The sequence below is a fragment of the Nuphar pumila genome, chromosome 4 (genome assembly GCF_984573655.1).
Source record: "Nuphar pumila chromosome 4, dmNupPumi1.hap1.1, whole genome shotgun sequence".
NCBI lineage: Eukaryota > Viridiplantae > Streptophyta > Magnoliopsida > Nymphaeales > Nymphaeaceae > Nuphar > Nuphar pumila.
The window spans coordinates 52,834,446-52,858,143 of NC_143252.1; the positions used below are offsets into that span (position 1 = coordinate 52,834,446).

The 23,698-nt window shown below is 37.7% G+C and overlaps 1 protein-coding gene across 1 annotated transcript in view; it reads right to left on the minus strand.

The window, feature by feature from the left end:
• The window catches only part of LOC149840220 (brefeldin A-inhibited guanine nucleotide-exchange protein 2-like), a 65,488-nt gene extending 42,180 nt beyond the window's left edge, over positions 1-23,308 (minus strand). The window contains exons 1-10 of the mRNA XM_090003076.1: positions 21,856-23,308; positions 20,921-21,238; positions 15,025-15,367; positions 14,485-14,907; positions 14,109-14,401; positions 13,567-13,840; positions 11,725-12,218; positions 11,255-11,576; positions 10,714-11,095; positions 9,859-10,547 (exon numbers count right to left, since the gene is read on the minus strand). Coding sequence (XP_089859202.1) covers positions 9,859-10,547; positions 10,714-11,095; positions 11,255-11,576; positions 11,725-12,218; positions 13,567-13,840; positions 14,109-14,401; positions 14,485-14,907; positions 15,025-15,367; positions 20,921-21,238; positions 21,856-23,018 — 4,701 coding nt within the window. The 5' untranslated portion in view covers positions 23,019-23,308. The remainder of the gene's footprint in view (positions 1-9,858; positions 10,548-10,713; positions 11,096-11,254; positions 11,577-11,724; positions 12,219-13,566; positions 13,841-14,108; positions 14,402-14,484; positions 14,908-15,024; positions 15,368-20,920; positions 21,239-21,855) is intronic.
• Between the last annotated feature and the right edge of the window lie 390 nt (positions 23,309-23,698).

Consider the following 23,698-nt stretch of genomic DNA (forward strand, 5'->3'; position numbering starts at 1 on the left):
GCATCTCCATGGACTTTATTGTTAGTCTTCCAAAGGTAGAGGGCCTCAGTTCTATTTTGGTTGTGGTGGATCGTTTCTCAAAGTATGTCACCTTCATCCCAGCTTCTAAGGAGTGCCCTGCAGAGAAGACTGCAGAGTTGTTCGTAAAGCATGTGGTGAAGCACTGGGGCATACCAAAGAGCATTGTGAGTGATCGTGATGCTCGCTTCACGGGCAAGTTCTGGCGTGAAGTATTTCGGCTACTTGGCTCTGAGTTGTTGTTTTCAACTAGCTTTCATCCGCAGACAGATGGGCAGACAGAGCGTATCAACGAGATCCTGGAGCAGTACCTTAGGCACTTTGTTAGTGTCAATCAGAAAAATTGGGTGAAGCTCCTTGATGTGGCACAGTTTTGTTATAATCTGCAGAAGAGCGAGTCTTCAGGCCACAGTCCGTTCGAGATAGCCACGGGGCAGCAGTCACTGACCCCGCACACTCTTGCCACACAGGAAAAGGGAAGGCCATCATTCGCCTATCAGTTTGTTCGCGACTGGCACGAGAAAAATGAGTTAGCGAAGGCATTCTTACACAAAGCGGCAAAGAGAATGAATAAGTGGGCAGACAAACACCGTCGGCCCGCAGGGTTCCAAGTTGGGGACCAAGTGTTGGTGAAGTTATATCCTGGTCGCACAGGCATCTTCCGCGGGCGGCACCGCGGACTACTCCGAAAGTATGAGGGAACCTTCACCATCACAAAGAAGGTGGGCAAGTTGGCATACAAGCTGGAGTTGCCCCCAGACTTCAAGGTGCACCCGGTGTTCCACGTGTGCAACCTCAAGCAGTTCCATCCAGATGATGGAGACCCGAAACGCAATGTGCCGCAACGCGCTCCCATCATGCAGAGGGCCCCAGCAGCACAACGGGCCGAGAAGCACCTCAGTCAGATCCTTCGCCACAAGGTCAACTACTTGGGGCAAGCGAAGAAATACTTGGTGCAGTGGGAGGAAACAACGGAACCAACGTGGGAGCCTGCATTTCGAATGAACAGCCGCTACCCGGCTGAAGTCAGGGCTTACCACGAAACAGATGGCGCCGAGGACGGTGCATGATTTGAAGGGGGGAGCATGTTCCCTTGCGACTTACAGTGTACAGTTGCGCTTAGAGTCTGTTTTGCTTTTGTTGAGTCTGATGTAAGCTGCCTGGTTCAGGTGAATCAATACCCCGAAGGGGCAGCCCGTATACTTGAACTGTAATAGCCTGCGGGCAAAATTGTGAATGAAGTAAATGCGTTGAGCTTTCTTTTGTTCACCCTCGTTGTGATTGCTTCTTGTGATTGCAATTTCTCTCCCTCTATTCTCTCTTGCTCTCTTGCACTCTGATTACAAGCTTCCGCGACCGGCAAGCGAGCTGACGAGTAGGCTTGCGGCGGTAAGGAAGGACCGTCGCGCTGCGCTGGCCCATTGAAGGAAATAGGCCCGTGACAGTGATCCTCCATCTATTAATGAAAATGTTGGTGAATCCCATCAAGGAACTCAAGTTTATACATGTCGAACTATTGATCATCCTCGATGTGCCCTAGAAAGTATTCTCAAAATCAAAACTTAGGAGAGCCTAAAATTAGAAGATCCTCTAGGGCATCTAAAACACCTAGTAGATTTGTATCCTATGAATCCTTTAGTCCAAACTATAGATCTTGTCTCAAGGCCATTCATTCTTACTTTGAACTCTCTACCTTGTCCCTAAGAAAGAAACCTACATGGATATAAGCAATGAAGAATGAACTGGACGAGAAAGCTAAAAGTTGGGAAGTCCAATCCTTGGCCCTAGGAAATAAATCTATAGGATGTAGATGGATCTACAAGGTCAAAAGTAAGTCTGGCGGGTCACTAGGAAGATATAAGGCTAAATTAGTTGCTAAAGGATATTATGGGATATATTACAAGCAAAGTTTTTTTCCTAATGCTAGAATAACCACTGTGAGGACTCTTATAGTAGTTGCATCTATTGGGAAATGGCCTATTTACCAAATGAACGTAAAAACATTTTTCCTAATGGGAACCTTAATAAAGAAGTTTATATGAAACCTCCTTCAGTATTCGATTTGGCAGATAAAAATGTCTTTCACTTGCGTAAAGTCTTGTATTGCTTGAAACAAGCTCCCAAGGTATGGTAAGATCAATTCAACAGTGTGATGATTGAAGTGATTTAAATCATGTTATACTGACACTGTGTTATTTGTTATGTTTTTTGACGCACATATAGTGATTTTACTAATTTATGTTAATGATATAATCATCACGAGAAGCAACAGGCAAGGAGTTAGTCATATCAAAGTTATCCCTAAAGATAACTTTGAAATTACATATTTTAGTTTTCTTCGTTATTTTTTTGGTATAGAAGTTGCATATTCACCTAGTAGTTATCTCTCGTTATAGACCAAGTATGCAACTGAAATTGTGGCTTGATTTGGAGTTACTAATGATAAAAGAGTGGATACCTCCGAGGTTATAAGTGCTAAGATGAAGAAAGATGGTGAACCTCTAGATCATCCAACTCCCTACAGACAAATAATTGGAGTTTTAACTTATCTCTATATTGCGAGACTTGATGGTTTTCATGTTGTTCATTCTATTAGTCAATTTCAACATTCCCCAGCACATGGCTCAATCTTCCAAGTTGTGTTGTAACAACAAGAGTGCTGTTTACATCACCACCAATAATACTTTTCACGAGATGGACTGCCACTATGTGAGTACTTAAGAAGAATCATCATATGTCCATATATGCCTTCGAAGTATCAGTTGGCTGATTTTTTTTTCACCAAAGCTCTACCATCACAACGGTTTTAGTTTCTTTTGGGCAAATTTTCAATGATATCACCATAAGTTTGAGGGGCTGTTAAATATTATATAAATACACTTTAGTTGTATAAGTATGTATATATTACATATACTATATGTATATTATATATAATATTTTTGTAATTATTGTGTAAATATTTTTTCTGTATTTTTACTTTTATTTTTATTTTTGTATTTTTTAGATGATCTGACCAAGCCTTGGCTAGCCATTAGGACTAGTCTAACGGCTAGTTGGTGCCCCTCTTGTGTATATATAGGGGATCTCCCCCTCTTGTAAAGTATCCATTCTTTGTGCATTTTAGCTTTAATAAAAATAGTTATTTTTTAAAGTGTTTGTGTGCTCTCTTTGGCCCTTATTGGCTCTTGTGCCTGTGCCCTTAGTGGGTTGTGTGTACTCTCTCTCTACTTCATTACACACAATGCACAACAATTTCAAACACAATCCAAGGTTTGACTGTTAGCACATAAACCATGAACACATCTACTGTCACTAACCGATGGAGGTGGTAGATAGTGCAAACAATGTGTTACAAGTGCAATAAGTTAAATACAAATTTTAAGTCCACAAAAAGACAAAGAAACAATACACCAAATGCACTTGAACTGCCAATGCAAGAGCCACCAAGGGCAACAACATAAAAAATATAGGCTTTTTATTAAGAAGAATCCTTACAAGAAGGATAAAATACAAGATGCGATCAAGGCCCTTTTATAAAGAAGTGGGGAGGCCCATATGGCTGTTGGACCTCCCCAACGGCTACAAATAGAGCAGTTGGGGAGGTCCCAATGGCTCTAAGGCCTTTTAGATAAAGTGCCCTCTACCTTTTACATAATTATATTATAATAAATAAAAGATAAAAATAAAACTAATAGAAAGATACGCTCCTAATGAGCATGATCTATATAATGATGTGAAATAACCAAAATACCCTTAATAGAAATATATATAATATATTTTAACACCCCCCCTCAAGCTTACGATGAGATCACCGAAAGTTTGCCAAGAAGTGATAGAAATTGTGGTGCAATGAGAGCTTTTGTGAAAAATCAACTAGCTGACATTCTGAGGTCACATATGACAACTCAATAACTCCTCAAAGATATTCTTCTCTAACATAGTGGCAATCAATCTCGATATATTTGGCTCGCTCATAGAAGGTGTGATTGCTTGCAATGTAAATAAAAACTCTTATTGTCACAACACATCTTCGTAGGACCAGAGATGATAAGTCTCATGTCTTTGAGGAGACTTTGTAACTAGATGATTTTCATAGTAGTGGTGGTCATATCTCTATATTCAACTTCAGTAGATGACATGGAGATCGTCTACTGCTTTTTGCACCTCCATTATATGAGTGAATCGCCTAAAAATACACAAAACCCCGTAGTTGAGACTCTATCATTGGGATTACCTCATCAATCAGCATCAGGGTATGCAATTAAATTTAAAAAAGATGAAGAAGATAGAAATAGCCCTTTAGAGATTGAGTTCTTTATATATCTGACAATACACAGGACAACACTCATATGTCATGTTGGAGGAGCATGTTGAAATTGGCTTGTTAAATGAATTGCATGAGGAATATCTTGTCTGGTAATTGATAAGTAGGTCAAGGATCCAATTAGTTGGTGATACGAAGTAGGATCATCAAAAGGAACACCATCTTCTAGTCTTAGTTTGGCATTGATGACTTTCAGTGTGTCGACTTTCTTTTCATCTTATATTTCAGACCTTGCTATGAATTCTGCAGCCAATTTCATTTGAGATAATACATACCCCCTCGGAGAAAAAGCAACTTCAATACCTAAAAAATAGTTTAAGAAACCAAGGTCAAACATATCAAAATGGTCTTTTATCAAAACATCACTAACTCGGTCATACCATGCTTTTGGAGCTTGTTTAAGCTCATACAAAACTTTCTTTAATCGACAAACTTTTTCTTGTTCAATATCAAAACCAATAGGAGGTCTATATACACTTCTTCATTTAAATCTCCATTTAGTAAAGCATTTTTTACATCAAGCTGGTATATAGGCAATTTTCTAATTGATGCTAGGGCAATAAGGGTTCTAACGATTGTCATGCGAGTTACTGGAGCAAAGGTTTCTTTATAATCTATTCTACATTCCTGAGAGTGACCCTTAGCAACTAATCTAGCCTTATACCTTTCGAGGGACCCATTATCTTTTGTCTTAACTTTATAAACTCGCCTACACCTTAGAGTCTTTTTTCTATGAGTAAATATATTATTTCCCAGGTTTTAGCCTTTTCAAGTGCTCCTAATTTTACTTTCATAGCCTCAATCCACTCGAGTATTCTTATGGCTTCATAATATTTTATGGGTTCATAGTAGGAATGTATCAACATAAAACATGTCCTATATCTAGGAGAAAAGGTTTCATAGGATACAAATCTCTGAGGATATTTTGGAGCTCTACTCGACCTCCTAACACTACTATCTTCTGAGTTTTGGTTTTGTGAAAATTTGTCAAGTGCATATGGAGGACTCTCAACAATTCTTGAGTATAAGTTTGAACATGACTGTTTTGAACATAATCACAAAAACTACTTGAATCATCAATACACATACAATCAAAATTATTACAATGAATATTATCATCAATAGCCCTCTTGGGCAATAAATCAAATAAGAAAGAAGAAAGAATACTCAAATTCATTCTTAGACTTTTCAATTCAAATCCATTTTCATTTTCAACAAAGTTTACATTTCTTGAAATATATAATTTATCATTCTTTATATCGTAACATCTATATCCTAACTGATTATTAGCATATCCAAAGAAAGCACATTCAGCCCAAAAAAAATTTAAGAACATTTTTTTAAATAAGAAGTGTTTGTGTTGTTTCAATTATGTGTCAGTGTTTTCTTAAATCCAACCTATTTTGTTGTGGAGTATTTGGGCAAGATCTTTGATGAGTGATTCCATTTTCTTTAAAATAATTTTTGAAATCATTGGATAAGAACTTCCCTCCTGAGTAAGATCGAAAAATAACAATGTTTATTGAAAATTGGTTTTGTACAATTTTATGAAATTCCTTGAAGTGAGAAAAAACATCATATTTTTATCTAAAAAATTATATCCAAGTGTATCTAATGTAATCATCAGTGAATATGACATAGTAAAAAAATCCTCCTTTGAACAAAACAGGGGTTGATCCTCATACATCTGAATGCACCAATTCAAAAGGTTTAGAAGAGATAAAAGTTTTAGATCCAAAAGGAATTTTCTTTATTTTTTTCATAATACATTCATTACAAGTAAACTCTTGAATACAAGAATTTTTCAAAATAGGAAAAAGAGACATTTTTGATACAGTTGGATAGCCTAATCTTTCATGCCACAAAACATCTTTTTCCTTAGCAAAATTATAAAAAGAGTCCTTTGGGATTTGAAAAAAAATCCATATAGTAGAGATCTTCTCTCTTATGGCCTTCCCCAATCAGCTTCCCAGACTAGCGATCTTGCACCCAACATTTTTTAGATGAGAAGAAAATCCCATACCCATAATCAAATATTTGAGATACTGACAAGTTTAAATTAAGTTTAGGTATAACACTAACATTGGGTACTTGAAAATTGTTTTGTAAGTTTGAAAGAGTTCCTGAACTTTTAATTTCAAGTTTTTTCCATCAGTAGTAGAAACACAATTGTTGTATGAGTTTTGGTGCATTATGATAATAGGGACTCAAAAGGTGTCATACGAAATGAAGCTCCAGAGTCAAGAATCAAAGAAATCGTACTTGGAGTGAAAATAGAAATTGCAGCACCAGATGTGGATGAGGAGGGATTATTGAGAAATTGTTGCAGAGCTTCTGTAAGATGATGAATTGAATTCTTTAGATCTCCTCCATTGTTGATGCTTTCATTGCTCTTTTTAGAGGCTTCTTCCACTGTGACGGCTTTTCTTCTAAGTTTGGGATATTCGGGCTTAATATGTCCTGGTTCTTGACAAAAGTAATACATAACTCTTCTTTTTTCTCCATTGTTTTTCCATAATTGAGGAGGTTTGTATGGTCGTATATTGTTTTATGGTCTCGACACAGCAAGAACCTCTTCACTTCCCTTAGTCGTGTTGAGCCTAGTTTCAGCTTGACAGACTTCTCCAAGGGCATCATCAAGTGAAGTAGCAGTAGTTTTATGAAGTATGTTGGACCTTGTTCAAACTTAGGCCTTAGCCCGTACAAAAAAGTAAATTAATGTTCTTTATGCAATTGTTTTCTTCTTAACTCTATAGTCATAACTTCTCACTTTAGTTCTAAGAGTTCAAGTTCATCCATAAGGGTGAGAGTGTGCCATAGAAGTCTCTCACACTCTTGTCTCCTTGTTTGGTGATCCGGATCTTTTCTTGAAGGAAATATTATCAACTCTATAGCTGCACCTTCCCACTCTGGTTCTAAGAGTTCAAGTTCATCCATAAGGGTGAGAGTGTGTCATAGAAGTCTCTCACATTCTTGTCTCCTTGTTTGGTGATCCGGACCTTTTCTTGAAGAAAATATTGGCATGCCAAGTCTTTTTGCACAAACATATTTTCAAGAAAATTCAACTCACAAGCCTTTTTGAGCTTTACAATGTTAGCCGCAATCTTGAGTTACATACTATTAAGGAACCAAGATAAAATTTAGGCATTTTCGGCCACCCAATCCTCAACTTTTTATTGATATTCAATTAAGGCCTTCGCTTTTTCGTCAACACTTGACGCTTTTATTTGATCCCCAGCTCTTTTGGTGAGTATAAGTTGGGGTTCACCAAGCGTACTGCTCACATAACCTCATAATTTCTTTCCTTTTAGATGGTTTTCCATAGAGGCCGCCCACGTAAGATAGTTTGAATCATTTAATTTGAATGCAGTAACCGTCATGGACTCTTTTTCACCCATATTGAGAAAAGAGATTAATAAAAGAGGAACCACCAACCTTAAGAGAGAACACAATCCCACAAGTCCTCCAAATCCCTTCCAACGAATCCAAATGTGTGACCAAGTTGTCAATAAGACAAGAGGAAGACTTTGAAAATACATAATGATGGCACACTTCCCAATGCACAAACCGAAGCTCTCACGATTCACCGTAAGCCTCCAATCTCACCAAGCTTTGATACCATGTCACAAACCGATGGAGAAGGTGGTAGATAGTACAAATAATGTGTTACAAGTGCAATAAGTTAAATACAAACTTTAAGTCCATGAAGGGACAAAGAAACAATACACCAAATGCCCTTGAAGTACCAATGCAAGAGCCACTAAGGGAAACAACACAAAAAATATAGGCTTTTTATTAAGAAGAATCCTTAATTCCTTACAAGGATGAAATACAAGATGGGCTCAAGGCCCCTTTTATAGAGAAGTGGGGAGGCCCATATGGCTGTTGGTGTTGGGCCTCCCAACGGCTAGAAATAGAGTCGTTGGGGAGGGAGGTCCCAACAGCTCTAAGGTCTTTTTACTAAAGTGACCTCTACCTTTTACATAATTATATTACAATAAATGAAAGAGAAAAATAAAACTAGCAGAAAGATATGTTCCTAATGAGCATGATCTAATACAATGATATGAAATGACCAAAATACCCTTGATGGGTATTTTGGTTTACAAATATATATAATATATTTTAACATCTATGTGGCCAGATTGAGGTTGTAAAGCTTAAACCTATGATTTCTAGTAGTTTTGTGCCTTCTATAACACCAAATATTAACCCATATCTATATATATAAGCACATAGATACATGCATAAATATAATTATGCTACATTTTAAAAATTCCAGTAAAAGTGAAATGATAGACTATCAATCATGAATCAACAGTTTAAAACCTGTCAAAGATATATATTTAACAAGCAATTAGTAATTAATGAATATATGGTTAACAACAGAATTTGACCACAAGTTGATTGGATCATAAAATGAGAAAATGGGTGAGGTTGGATCAGAAACCCAAATGACCTGTATCCAGGAGTACCTAGTGCCAGTAACAATGTTGACATAGTACAACATGAGGCTGGAACACCCATTTTACATAGATCACGATGGCCATGATAACAAATAATTGGTTCCTATTGTAAGTCATATGTTGCTAATAAAAATCTGTTATGCTGAAATATGATCATTAATGAATTTACAGGCTGTTATTTATGAGCCTTTGTGCTGATCTGTTCCATAATAAAATGCCATGCACCACTGTTACTATTGAACTTTAACCTTAAAAAAAAAAAACAATTATACGTGCCTTTGTGCATATGCATGGCTTCCATGTTGGGAGAACTAGATTGCTAGAAACCATGATCCAGGATGATGCATCACAGGTCACCCATGCTGGTTCATGAACCAAAATAGACAACTCGGCAATCATGATAATAGAGTGAATGAATGTAGGGATCAGTAAATTATAAGACCTCACACAAGTTACCTAATTTGTCCCTTCCAGTAATGATTTCTTGCAAAAGATTAATGATCATTAACATCTTATAGGTTATATTAAGAAATGCAGGGTCTTCTTAATGATTTTGAGGAATTTTACAGGGGTCAATTGATTATTTTGTAGAAGTCCTCATGAGGGATTCCAGCTCGGCTCGGATCCTAAGTTGCAACAAGTATGAGACCTCTATTTGTCTCAAATCTGAGAAGAGATCCAAGCTACAGCATTAAAAGAGAAAATGCATACTGAAAAGATTTTTGTCGCTTTTTTTCTTTTATTTTCTTAATGATTCTTTTCTCGTAGTGTTTTCTTGGGGTAATCAAATGTAGACAAGGTTCACATATATCAAAATCAGTAAAGATGGTTCGTCATTGTATACAATATATTTGTTAAGAGCCTGGCAAATGAGATCTTTCATAACACTTGAAAAATCAACAATGAAAGAAGAGAGATAGAAACAAAACCTCTCTACAAGACAGGTAACACAGACATCGAATTAATACCAATATAAACCTGATGAATATGATGCTCAAATATCCAAATAGAAATAACAAGTGAAACATTGCGGGGGTGGGAGGAGCATACCTGAATAAGTAGAAGTTGAACAGCTGTCCGACACTTGACATCGTTAATGGCAAGATACAGGCTCTGTTCGCTTGATTTCTCCATTTCATCATCAGGCATGGCTGATCCAGAAAACTCACCTTGTTTGCTGGAAGAGACTTCAGAGCTACTAATCACATGCACACTGTTCATTTTATTTAGAACCCTTGAGAAATCAGGAAGAGTGGCAGTAGTTACTTCTTTCAGTGATAAAACCACTTCTAGCCACTTATCCTCGGAAAATAAACCACCTGCATGGCTCATAAGACGAACAAAAGCTGCAATACCAATGCCAGCAAGGCTTTGATGAGGTCGTTTTATGAAACTTATCAGCAGCATTAGCACTTTTTTGAGCAAAGGGTTAACAGAGTTGTAAAACTTAACAAAGAGATCTACAACAAGTTGTAAAGCCAATGTGCATGTCTCATAAAGCCAAGCATCTTGATCTAGCTCACTTCCATCAGCATCTAATCCTTGCCCTTGCAAGCTATCACCTGATGGATCAATAGCATGCCGAACATAGTCAAAAATGGGAAAAAGAACAGAATCAAAGACCCGCTCCCACAGAGGTAGAGAGAATAAATGGCCATGGTTCCTTAGTGTATCAAAAAGCACTTGTAAGGCACTTTTCCTAATCTCAGGTCTGGGATCAAAGCTAAGCTCTGACAGTCCTGCAAATAAATCCAGAATTATGTTTAGTTATAATATTTAATTTAGTCATTTCAATATATAGAATTATATATTAAAAGAATTTCAAATTCCAAAAGGATAACGTCATGGGAAATGGTCAACTGCATCGACCGGGAAACACCAGTTTTAAAAGGACTATCCACTTACCAGCCAACAAAGGAAACCAAAAATATAAATGATCATCTTTGTCAGTAAATTGCAGACTATCAGTTTTTCCATCTTTTCCTGCATGAGGTGATGAAGGAGCAGGTTTTCCAAGAGCCTCCTTGTCTTTGTTCCTTAAAGAGGAGCCAAGATCTCCTTCTGCAAGCTTGACAGCACAAAATCGCAGAAAAGCAATTGCATTGAGGCTAATATCTTTGTTGAATCTGCTATTGGTGAATGCGATCAAGCAGTTAACACAATCAGTAAAAGTTGTCGTCTCAGTTTCAGTTATATATGGAAAGTAGTCTCTCACAATCTTTTCAATGATTTCAAAAGCCAACAGCACTATGTTTTTGTGGTCATCATAGGCTGCCGTTGTGAAAACCTGTAAAAATGTGATCAGAAAACTGTCAAGGATCTGGGATAAAAAGAGAAAAAGAAAACAAAAATATAAGAGAAAGTCCAAAGCACCATTTGCATAAATGAGTCAAACATCTAAATTTTTTTACTCGAAAGTAATAAACACCTTAAAAGATCTACATACCATGAACATGCTTTTCCAGCCTGACTTAACATTGTTGACACGGGCCAGTACCATTTGTGAGACACATCTGATTATCAATTCTCTGATCTCAACTGCATTGCTTTTTCGCATAACAATGACAAAAGGCTTCATGAACTCATTCTGAAAATTGTAATTTGCCAGTTCTTCCCTCTCCAGAAACTTCATTGCCAGCTGCCGCAAGGAATCCATAGCAAAAATTGCAATAGAGAGATTTTCGGAACAACCAATATTCACAAAGAAATCACCAAGCACATGCCAAATGCTTGACCAAACAAGCCTAATACGATTCATATTGTAATGCCTGGGCAATAGAAAACAATATTCAAATTAAAGGGAGAAAAAGAATTAGCTAATACAGTAAGCAAGGAGATGCACAGGCTAAAACAAATATAAAAGTTGATTAACCAGAAGATACGGAAAATAGAAGAAGACTGCAGGATGATCCTTACGCAATCTCAACAATCTTTGTAAGGCTGAAAACCCGTGGATTGGATGCAGATCGAAGCTCTTCCATGGATACCTTACAGAGTGCCTTTACAAAATCAACTATTGCTTCACTGTTCAATCTTTGGCTTCGTATGAAAATCCGATTCATTTCTCCTACTTGTTCCAGCAAGTTCAAATTTGACACTAAATTGTTCATCTGTTCATTAGTAACCACACCAAAAGCATCTCCACCAACACCAGCACTATCATATGAACCTCTTCTGACAGCTGCATATTGCAGCCGTCCAGGTCCCTTCTTCTTCAAGACAGGAAGGATGGCTGACTTGGACTGCTTAGATTTGTCAAGATCATTCTGAGGTACTGCAAAGAATGTAGCATCAGGTGGAGCACCTTCTCCTAAGAGGTGTAAATGTTCGAATCGTGAAACACATGTCAGAATATGTTCCCATGCTTCTTGTAAATAATTACCATCTTCATCAGCAATGGTCACAATGGCCTGTTGAATTCAAACATGAGCCTCTAGATCTATTTTAATGTTATATCATTCAACTTTACCTTTGACATGACTACTTTCCCAAGAAAAATTAGAAGAAACGTGCCCCACCAGATTTGGTTACCAATAAAAAGAAAAAAGCTAAAATGCTTATTGACAAATAATAGTCAACAATCAACAATGACTTTAGCTTAACATGACCATCATGATTATGTGTGCATTGCGTAGGTGTAGAAAGACAATATGTATGCTTTGTAACAAATTAAATGTTCCATTTAAAGTTTTTGTAGTGCCATTGCTACTCATCATATTTAAACCATGTTTCAAAAGTGGAAACATTGATGCAGAATGTCATTTCACATGCAAGAAACAAAGTAATCACATTGTTTTATCTCTCCCTTGAATTTTTGTAACTGTTAACTAGGTTTATTGACTTTATTCCAACACCAATTCTTTATGAATGATACTACTGCTGCTCACTCTGCCTTTTTTAGCTGCTGCATGTTTAGAAAAGACTGTGTTATAGACATCAAAACAATTGTGATCGTGTTAGACACACTTTATCTAAAAAAAGTTTACATGGGAAGGAAATGGGTACTACTCTACATTTTTCATGTGCATTAGCATATATGATTTATTCATGAGATATGCCATCAGAATACACCACTTAGACTTCATAATATACAGAGAACAGACTATACCAACAGAGATATGCATGATGAACACAATAAAACACATAACAGACAGTTGAAAGGGCCACATGACTTTATTAATATTTAGTTTAGATCTCGAGTCGTCACCTTGTTACTAGTAACCTTCTTTCCCTTCATAAATTTTCGCTAGCACATATTAATGTTTCTTACCGATTGTGAGTCTTTAGTACGCAGTTTACCATTGTTCTTAGTATTTGGAATATGTTGACATAAGTGGAAAACAACTTATTTTGGGAAATAGCTAGTCCTCTTAAGCTTAGGATAAATGGTACTTGCATCAGTATTTTATAGCTTGGAACACTAAATAGACTAATATTCACGTCTGTCAAGCATGGGCAGAAGATGAAGATGCCACAAGGATTCAAATAAGTACTATGTCCGTTTCGTGAAAAGTTGGATGCAGTATATATATATATATATATAGCACAGGGCATCGAAATGAGAGAAAGTTTTCCCCAAACTGCTACTGGTTAACACCACATACACCATAAACTAGCAGCATGCTAAACTCCATAAATTTTGGGCAATTACAGTAAACTCAAACAAGTTTTACACAAAATGCAGTTATTGGTGGCAAAAGAACAATAGAATTAGACAAACTGGTCAATCAAGAATAAAAAGCAGAGTGCACCACTGACCTTGATGGCATCGATATTTTTCTGTTTTATGTCTGCGGCAGAGTGAAGTGAAGTGAATTTTGCAAGTGAAGTGACAAAAGCATCCCTGTGGGTCTGCATTCTCATTACTGCAGTAACATGAATGGCATGATGGAAACCTTCAAGACACTGAGAGAGAATGACTTCATCTTCACTTTGATCAAGTGGAACACTGAAAGCAGCTAACATTGGAGCCCAGCAGACTTCAACCATGAATCTTAATATAACCACATCAGTAGCAGCATAATAAACTGATCTGCAATTAAAGAAGATGTTTGCTTCTTCAATTATAACAAGAAATGCAGATAGTTTGCTTTATATACCACTAATATTTTTCGAAAAACTGGGAATTTATTGAAGAGGTTGGCAGTTATACATAAGCAAAAAGTTACAAAATCTGCATGTACATGCATGGCACAATTTACAGCTTCTAGAGAAACATGCTACAAATTTCTAAGCAATATCACAGCCACTTTCAAAACTGAAAGTTTCACTAAAACAAGAAAAAGGGAATTGTAGCTTACTCAGTCTTGCGTGCTTTTTCTTTGAATTGCTCCTGCATATGCCTAATGAGATCATCACTTGTCTCCATGGTTTTCTCTTCCCCTCTCTTGCGGATCACAATATTCAGAATATTGTCAAGGCCCAAGATTCTATTGGAATTTGTAGACTGCCGTTGTTGGGGAGTTAATTCATCTTCTTTCATTTTGATCTCATTCCGGTATATACGTTCATACAAGGACCTCAGGTATTCTTCAGGAAGATCTTTACCATCATCTATACCACGATTGTTCCTTATAAAATCATCTTGTGACATCTGCATTAGGAAATTTGCATGATAAGCTTATTCAAGAACCAGTTGGATAAAGAAGTAAATGTAAAACAAGAGACAATCAATACCTTATTTTTAACCATTGGATTATGAGCATCTGTATTAAGCATTATCACAGAGTATGCAAGAACATATGCAGTATCTGCACTAGCAAATGCCTTTGGGTTACATTTGCAATAGCGTTCAGCAAATTTCTCCATAATACGATCAATCTTTTGTGCCTCTCCAGGCAACCTAAAACCTTGAAGGAAGCATCTGATTGCTTCATCAAAATCCATTCCTTGAAAGTCAAAAGAATCAACATACGCATGCATGACCTTCAACGACAACTCTTCCCTTTCTCCTAGATAATCACCAACCAAGGTCTTGTTCAAACTAGACGCATTCTTCAGAAAAGAAGCAATTTCCTCAGGTGAATCCCCTACTTTGTTTGCTTTGATGAGAAACTCAATCCCTTTCTTAGGTTTTTGATTGAAAAGCAATATACCTTCCTGCCAAAAATTTTACATACATTACACCTACAATCTTAACAGAAATGGAAGAAAGAAAAAAATCAAACATGAAGTTGCTAACAGCAACAAATTGCCATGAAAAAGAAGTGTATCTACTTGAAGTTCAAGCTTGTAAGCACGGCGCTGTTCAAAAGCTGCAGCTTCTGAGACTTCATTTGCTGGTTCAGGATGAGAATCCACTCCATCAGCAGGTTCCTCAGCATCCCCATTAGCCAAATTGAAAGCACTTTCTGCATTGTGTTCATCTGCTTCAGATCTCTTAACAGAATTAAGATCTGGAATGTGCAACTGTTTGTTCATCCAATCTCCCATGGATCTCAAAATTGCCACTAAGCACTTCATAGCTTCAAGTTTCAGGGTGGATTCCTGTGGTGGAAGCAAAGTAGTGGCTACACCTGGAGGGACCCCTTGGGCAGTCTTGAGCAGGCCATTGACCATTCTGTATGTATTTCAAAGCTTTCAAAAATGACAATGAGTTCATAACTTCATAAACATATTTTTTTCTTTCATTTGACCATAACTTGGCATCCAGAAGACTATATAACCAACATCCATAGGTTGTCAAAAGTAACACCATATGCTTTCAAAAATGACAATAAGTTCAGAAACATATTGTTTTGTTTCATTTGACTATAACTTAGCATCCAGATGACTATATAACCAACAACCATAGGCTGCCACAAGTAACACCATATGCTGAACTTTCGTTTCTAGGTAAGTAAAGGATCCTAAATTATTCCATAGTGAATCAAAGTACAACAACAACAACTACGCCTTCATCCCAAAACAATTGGGGTCGGCGATATGAACCAAAAAAAGAAAATCATTCTGGGTCTTCCACATGAATCCTTCTCCTCCAATCATTTCTATCCAATGCCATGTCCTCGGTGAGGTTCAAAGCATTCATATCCTTTCCTATCACCTCCATCCATGTCTTCCTAGGCCTACCCCGACCTCTTTTAACTAATATATTTTCTCATTTCTCCATCCTTCTAACTGGAGCATCATTAGGCCTTCGCCGAATATGTCCAAACCACCGTAAACGATTCTCTCTCATCTTATTTTCAATGGGTGCAACGCCTACCTTCTTACGTATCTCCTTGTTCCGAATCTTATATTTTATTGTATTTCCACACATCCATCTCAGCATACGCATCTCAGCTACACTCATTTTTTGAATATGATGTCTCTTGGCAGCCCAACATTCTGTACCATATAGTAAAGTGGGTCTAATAGTCATCCTATAAAACTTTCCCTTCAACCGTAATGGCATTCTACGATCGCACAACACTCTAGTTGCACTTTTTCATTTCATCCACCCAACCTTTATCCTATGATTTACATCTCCATCAATTTCTCCATACTTTTGAATGATAGATCCCAAATATTTGAAACAATCATCCACCGGTATTTCTTGCTCACCAAGCTTCACTACACTCTCATCACTACTTTGTTGCTTACTAAACCGACATTCCATGTATTTTGTCTTACTCTTACTCAACTTAAAACCTCTTGGTTCCAATGTCTGTCTCCATAATTCTAACTTAGCATTAACCCCAACTCTAGACTCATCAATCAAAACAATATCATCAGCAAACAACATACACCGTGGCACATTTTCTTGAATTGATCTCGTAAGCTCATCCATCACTATAGCAAATAGGAAAGGGTTTAAAGCAAATCCTTGATGTAACCCAACCGTTATAGGAAAATTGGTTGTCACCCCTCCACAAGTGCGGACATTGGTTACTACTCCTTCATACATATCTTTAATTATACTAATGTACTTGAGAGAAACACCTTTCTTCATCATTGTCCACCAGAAAACGTCCCTAGGTACTCTACCGTATGCCTTCTCCAAATCAATAAAAACCATATGCAAATCTTTGTTCCTCTCTCTATTTCTCTCAATAAGTTGTCTAAGAAGATGTATAGCTTTCATAGTTGATCTTCCAGGCATAAAACCAAATTGATTCTCCGATATCATGACAACCTTCATCAACCTAGACTCAATCACCCTCTCCCAAAGTTTCATAGTATGACTCATGAGTTTTATACCACGATAGTTTGTGCAATCTTGTATATCACCCTTATTCTTATATAGAGGCACCAAAGTACTCTTCCTCCACTCATTAGGCATCTTATTTGTCCGCCAAATCTTGTTAAAAAGATTTGTCAACCATTCTAAACTTTTCTCTCCCAAGTACTTCCAAGCCTCGATAGGTATACCATCTGGGCCAACTGCCCTTCTTGATTTCATTTTCTTCAAAGCCTCTGCAATTTCTTTCTTTTGAATCTTGCGCATGAAGTCACGATTCATCTCATGAAAAGGAATGGAGAAGTCTCCAAGATCCTGAGCATGACTTTCATTAAATAGCTTATCAAAATAATCTTTTCATCTCTCATTAATCTCCTCATCTTTGACTAAAACCTTTGCGTTTCATCTTTGATACATCTAACCATACCCAAATCCCTCGATTTCCTATCTCTCATCTTTGCAAGCCTATAAAAAGTGAATCAAAGTATTTTGGCCAAAATAACAAATAGAATTATATATTTGCCTAGATTCAACCGTCCAAGCAAAGGAAGGTCCAAAATCTAAAACAAGTAATGATAGGATGGCATTCCTCCAACGATAGAGTTTCATCGATCGGACTCTACATATTGGATTTTTATCATTTATTAAGGAACATGTTTTATATTATGTTTTTTCGATATTTAGATGTGATCCACAATACTTTGTAAAATTTTAGATGCATTGTGAGCCATTGATTTTTAATGTTTTGAAAAACATGTGTTTGAAAAATTATCATTTAAAACATATTTCTTTATATAATGGGGCGACAATTATTCCCTTCTTAGAAGAACTAAAATTCTTTAACTGCATAAATGTAGAAGCTAATTCCTATATATGGAAACTTGATGTCCTTGATGCATGCTTCCCTTGACATGGAAAGCTTTGGGAAGTACCTAGCTTCCAGTTTAAGGGGCTTTTGAAAATATACAGGAGATTCTGAAAGCTAGGTACTTCCCAAAGCTTCCCATGTCAAAGGAAGCATGCATCAAGACATCAAGTTTCCATATATAGGACTTAGCTTCTACATTTACACAATTAAAGAATTTTAGTTCTTCTAAGAAGGGAATAATTGTCATCCCATTTTTATTGGATTAAAAACAGATTATGAATAAATGTCATTTAAAAAGTTGTATACCTTTATATTTGACTCAAAGGTTTGGTAGGTAATCCATGTAAGAAAGCAAATCAATGTAAAATTGTTTAAATTTTCTTCTACACTATTAAGTACTTATTGTGTATAATTCATAGTACTCTTATGTTAAAGTTCATTCATCATTTGCAACTTATTAGCTGTTATGGCATTAATGAACAATGACTTTTGCCTAGGTCAGAGATGTCCATACCAGCTTTCATCTTTAGAACTGACACATGTACAATAGACCAATTTTAATAAATATAGACTGCAAAGTAAGAAAGTTATTTTAGATTTCAGCCTTATATTAACAAATAATCTGTCTTTAAAGACTACAACTTGATTAATCAAACTTGGACGTAATAGTAGTAGCAGTACCATATAATATGAGAATGCTGACTCTCGTTTATTTCTGTATTCACTATTAACTGTTTTCTACTCCTCACTTTCCACTTCATGTGAACCTAAGAACCCCTTGCTTCCTGTCTCCACTTCATACATCACATCTTGATTCAGCTTCCTTCTCTGGCAACTTTACCCTAATTATTGACAAGGGTAGTGGAAAATGGCTACAGTGTACCATTTTCAGCATCGGTAAATGCCATCATTTCAAGTGTTCTTCTTTTTCTTCTTTTCTTCTTTTCTTCTTTTCTTCTTTTCTTCTTTTCTTCTTCTTACCATGTTTTCAATTTACATTTTATTAAAAAAGAATGTCTTAATTTAGGCTTATAACCTATGTAACAGGGCACCACAACTGCGTCGCACCCGCACCCAGGCGGGTGCAACACTTGGACGCAACTTCCTTTGTTTTAGATGAAGTCAACCACACTGAGGTCTATTTCTATCCAAAAATAGATTCATTTAACCCTAATCAAGTCCATTTTTATCTATATTATATATATAAATACATAAATGCACACACATACACGTAGTGTTAACTTAAAACTGTTAAAAATTATATATATATATACCCTCCCCGCACCCCCACACCCCCGCACCCAAGTTTTTTTAAAGTACCGCATCGCCACATCTACACTTGTACCCGCACCCGCACCTATGTGACATAGCTTATAACTGATGCTCAAGTGTCTAGGTATCACCTAGCAATAGCATTTTTAACTACACAATTTAGTACCGCCCCAGTTTTCATCAGCCCCTAGCTTTGATTGTTTTGGCAACCAACAATATGGGATCAATTCTTGAGACAAATGACTAGCCCAATATGACAATACCAAGGTTGCCAAACTAGGAAGCGGGAAACGATACGAGAAGCGGAAGCGAGGCATTTTAAAATTTATACAAAGCGGGAAGCGAAGTTTCAATTTAAAAGCGAAATATGAATAAAAAATGAAGCAATATGGAATCAAACAAGAAACAAATAAAAACTAAAATAAAATTGATAATTCTTATATTTCATGATTTTTCTGTAAAAGAGTTAAATTTTTGTTAAAATCTAACAATGATGGTTACCAATTTAAAGAAAGTACATGGAAAGTGAGTGAAAGCGTGAGAGAAAATACATGAACAAGATGAAAAGAAACATGAGAAAAGTATATAGTATGCATAGACCATGTGTATGAGAAGCATAGAAGAAGCGTGGGGGGAATCGAGCTTCCCATGAAGTTTCGGAAGCGAGGAGTATCGCGCTTCCGAAGCGAGTTTCTGGGAAGCGAGCTTCCCACCTACCTAAGAAGCTTCCGGTAACTATGGACAATACTCTTGCCATCTACTGCACTTGGATTTAAAACAAAGTTTCAAAATCAGTTCACTGTTATAAAATAACTATGTTGGTCCCAACAAAAACTGACAAAGGGCTTCCACATCTTGGGGATTTCTTACTCTTGGAGAGGACAAATCAATATGACATAGTAAATCTATAGTGGAACAAAAGGTTTTGGTTAAAATGATAGCAAATATAATAGTATTAGTATTTATGGCTCAATTTTCTAACTTGTAAGAGATGTTATCTGCATTTTAGAGATCCAAATTTCATGAAAGGACCAAGTAATTTGAGATGAATTGGCATTGTTATCATCAAAAGCATCTTGTAGAAAGTCTCTCTTCCTCATATTTCATTGATGTCACAAACATAGTCTTCTTCATAAAGCCTCATTGAGCAACTTGCATCTGAGAGTCTCTACCAAAAACTTTTTTTCATCTTATTAAACTTTGACAATCTTAAAGGGGAGACCGAAACTAGCTACACTTATTAACTGTGACACATCATTTTTGTTATATACATGTTTCTGGTCCTTCATGTCCAGGAGTTGCTCAGTGTGTATCTTTTATGTATGAAGGATGTTTTCTCTCACTCCTGCGCATAAGGAAAGAGGCTATTCTCCCACAATCTACACATACATGCACGCATATGTCAGCACACAAACGCACACACACACTCATGCATGCGTGCAAATAAATGCACAGAGATGCACCAGAGTTTGAGATCATAGTCACCATTTATCAGTAGAGGACCAAATTTCTTGCACATTTTTCCTTTGTCTCAAATAGAAAAACAATTCCCTTATCCCACTATTTTCTTAAGAATTTTTTTTAGTGATTTCTTTCAGTTTTGTTTCTTGAGCATTTTCCCAATATTATCCCCAGAGAAACCATGATACTTTAGCATCAGAAATCAGTTTGCTGATACTTTCCCGTTGATAATGATGATGATACCCACAAGTCATGACTATTGATTAAGGTTTATGAAAATGAAACATTGCTGTTAGTTAAACAGAGCTAAGTAACATGGATTTCACCAACTATGATGGGCAGATAAACCATACCTCTCAAATATGTTGGACGAGTGAACATCACAATCATAGTTGATGAATATGTCAACCAGGATATGTGAATCTACACAAAGTTTTTCCATGAACCGGAGCACTATCATCTTTTGCTGAAAATTTGGTTGAGCCACATTTTCCAATACTCTGAGTACAATCATAGGGAAGAAGACCCCAATCTCAGCCTTCAAACCTGCTCTAAATCTTGATACCAAACTAATGAAAATAGAGCAGGAGAGTTGGAAAACTATCATAAGTGTAGACGCACTGTTCTTTAGCAGAGATAAGCACAAGTACTGCTTGATAGCCCCAAGAAACCTGTTCCATTTCAAGTGTTCATTAACAAGAAGCATACTTAGAGTTAATTTAAAGTTCACTTAACATAGGGAGATTTTTAGCATCTCTCCTATTGGAAAAAACAAGGAAATATTAACGGTTTATAAATTAACAAAAAAAGGAAGTTAATATAGAAAAGGTTTACAGAAACATGAAAAATAGTGGGGTTCAAAATACAGGAAACAATAGGTAGGAAAATTGATCAAGGGAAAAAAAGGACAGCAGTAAAACTTCTGGGGAGACAAAGATTCCATTTGGATCACAATGAGATGCAGTTGGACTAAAGTGATGGCAAAATCTGGCAAAAAAAGGCAAATTGAGACAATGAAATGATTTCATAGATTGCAATCAAAACACAACTATCGACTGTTATCTGTTTTGGTGCATGTAAAATATTATCCAACTGAGGTCGAGGTCCATACAACTGACTGTTTATCTGTTTTGGTGCGTGTAGAAGATTGTCTAACTAAACTTAAGGTGCATACAACTATCAAATGTTCATCTGTTTTCGGTGCAAACAAAACATTATCTAAGTGAAAGAAGAACGAGGAATGTAACAGAAGCAACTCAGCATTCAAATGCCAACGATAAAGAAACACCTCTCACTGGTTCGGAAGATGGCTCCTGCATTCTCCAGCAGTATCTTGAGCAGCTCTAAAGCAACAATCTTACCGCGCATCAGCAACGGATCTGCCGATGCATCTTTTGGTGGGGTCTTCATGGAGAGCTTGCAAAGCGCCCTGAAGACCAAGAATGCGTCCCTCCGAAGCTTATTACCGATCTGGACCTCCGCATCATCATCGCGTTCACCCTCTCCATCGGCCAACTCCCCTTTCCTTCCTTCCAGAGCAGTCTTATACATGCTAATCTCCCAGTATTTGGCGTCAAGCATATCCTTGTCAGTCGAGTCCAGCAAATCCGTCGGGTTAGTGGTTTCAACAGCCGTTTCAAATGCACCATCATGCCCGCCCATGGATTTCAGGGAAGGCGCTGGATTCAGAACAACATCAATGTCCTGAATTATCTTGGTGATGAACCCCTGAACAAACTGGGTCATGTTGGCATCCCCTTGTCCGGATTTATCTGTGGGCTCCATGAGCTCGGCGACCACGATTGGTTGGACAGGCACCGTCGAAGAATCGGCCTCCATCCTCCTAAAGACAATGACGAGCATCTGGATCAGAGATGCCTTGGCAGTCGTCTGATTCACGACATTCTTGCTCCCCAAATAGATGTCGTAGCACGTCCGAACGAGCTGCAACAGGCAATCCCCGTGGATCCGCAAGGAGGTCGACGTAACAGCGGAGAGCAGCGTCTTCAGCACCACCAATTCGATGCCTTCATCACCCAAATCGTGGCATTTGCAGACGGATTCGATCATCTGGAAAAGGAGCTTCGCCTCCGGATTCCCATCGGTGTCGGCCTCGCCGTGAATGTGGCTGTGTACGATCAATTTCTGGATGCAATCGAGCGCCGGATCCGAGATCTTGAGGAAGCCCGAGGAGCAGGCTCCGATCAGGGGGCTGAGGATCGTCTCGGAGTCGGCAATGCTGAAAATCAGGGCGCCGTCGTGCAAGGGTCCCGGAGGCGAGTTGTCGGAGTCGGAATCCCGGGGGTTTCCGGAGGCGCCCAACTTCTCGATCACGGATTTGCACTCGTGGACGAGCTTGGAGTGCTTCCGCCAGGAAGCGTTCTTGATGATCTTGTCGAGAGCGGGGTTTATGAGCAGAGCCAAACGGGAATCAGCTTCCGCGGAAGCCATTCCCGCCACTTAGCCGTCCGACGCTCAGATCGCTCTCTCACAGGAAGAAGCGATGAGGATGGGCACCAAGTCGAAGCATTTCCTCTACTGTTTCATCTTCCCCCTTTTCTCCTTTCGGAGATCTGTTGTCCGTTCCTAACTTTTTAATTTCCCGATTTTTTGAGATCGAAATTGCGAAATTGAGTGACTGGGAAACCTCCTCCTCCTTCTCCTCCTCCTCCTCCTCCTCAATGCGTCCAGCAGAGAGACTCTTTTGTGTGGCTTCGTTGACCCTCTTTGTTTCTTCTTCTTCTTGCCTTAAAGAGAGAGAGAGAGAGAGAGAGAGAGAGGCCGTCGGCCTTCAGTAGACCGGCGATCACTTTATTCGATGGTGGGGAAAACGGAGAAAGGTGGGCGAAATTTGAAATTAAATGAATTAAATCTATATATATATCTGAAATACGCTCAAAAAAGCCGCCCTAATAAGTGGTTAAGATCTCAGGGCGCGTTATATATTTTTATTTTTTATTACCTTTCCATTGGAGGCTTACGGCTTACCGTAGATTATGAAAATCATTTCTTGACATGTGAGTGTCTCCGAAAAATAAGCCTCCGGTACCTTCTCAGTTCTCTCATGCGCATGACAACATGTAAATATTTAATCTCTTCCTCCACTGTTTGAGTTAAGTTCAAACGATGTC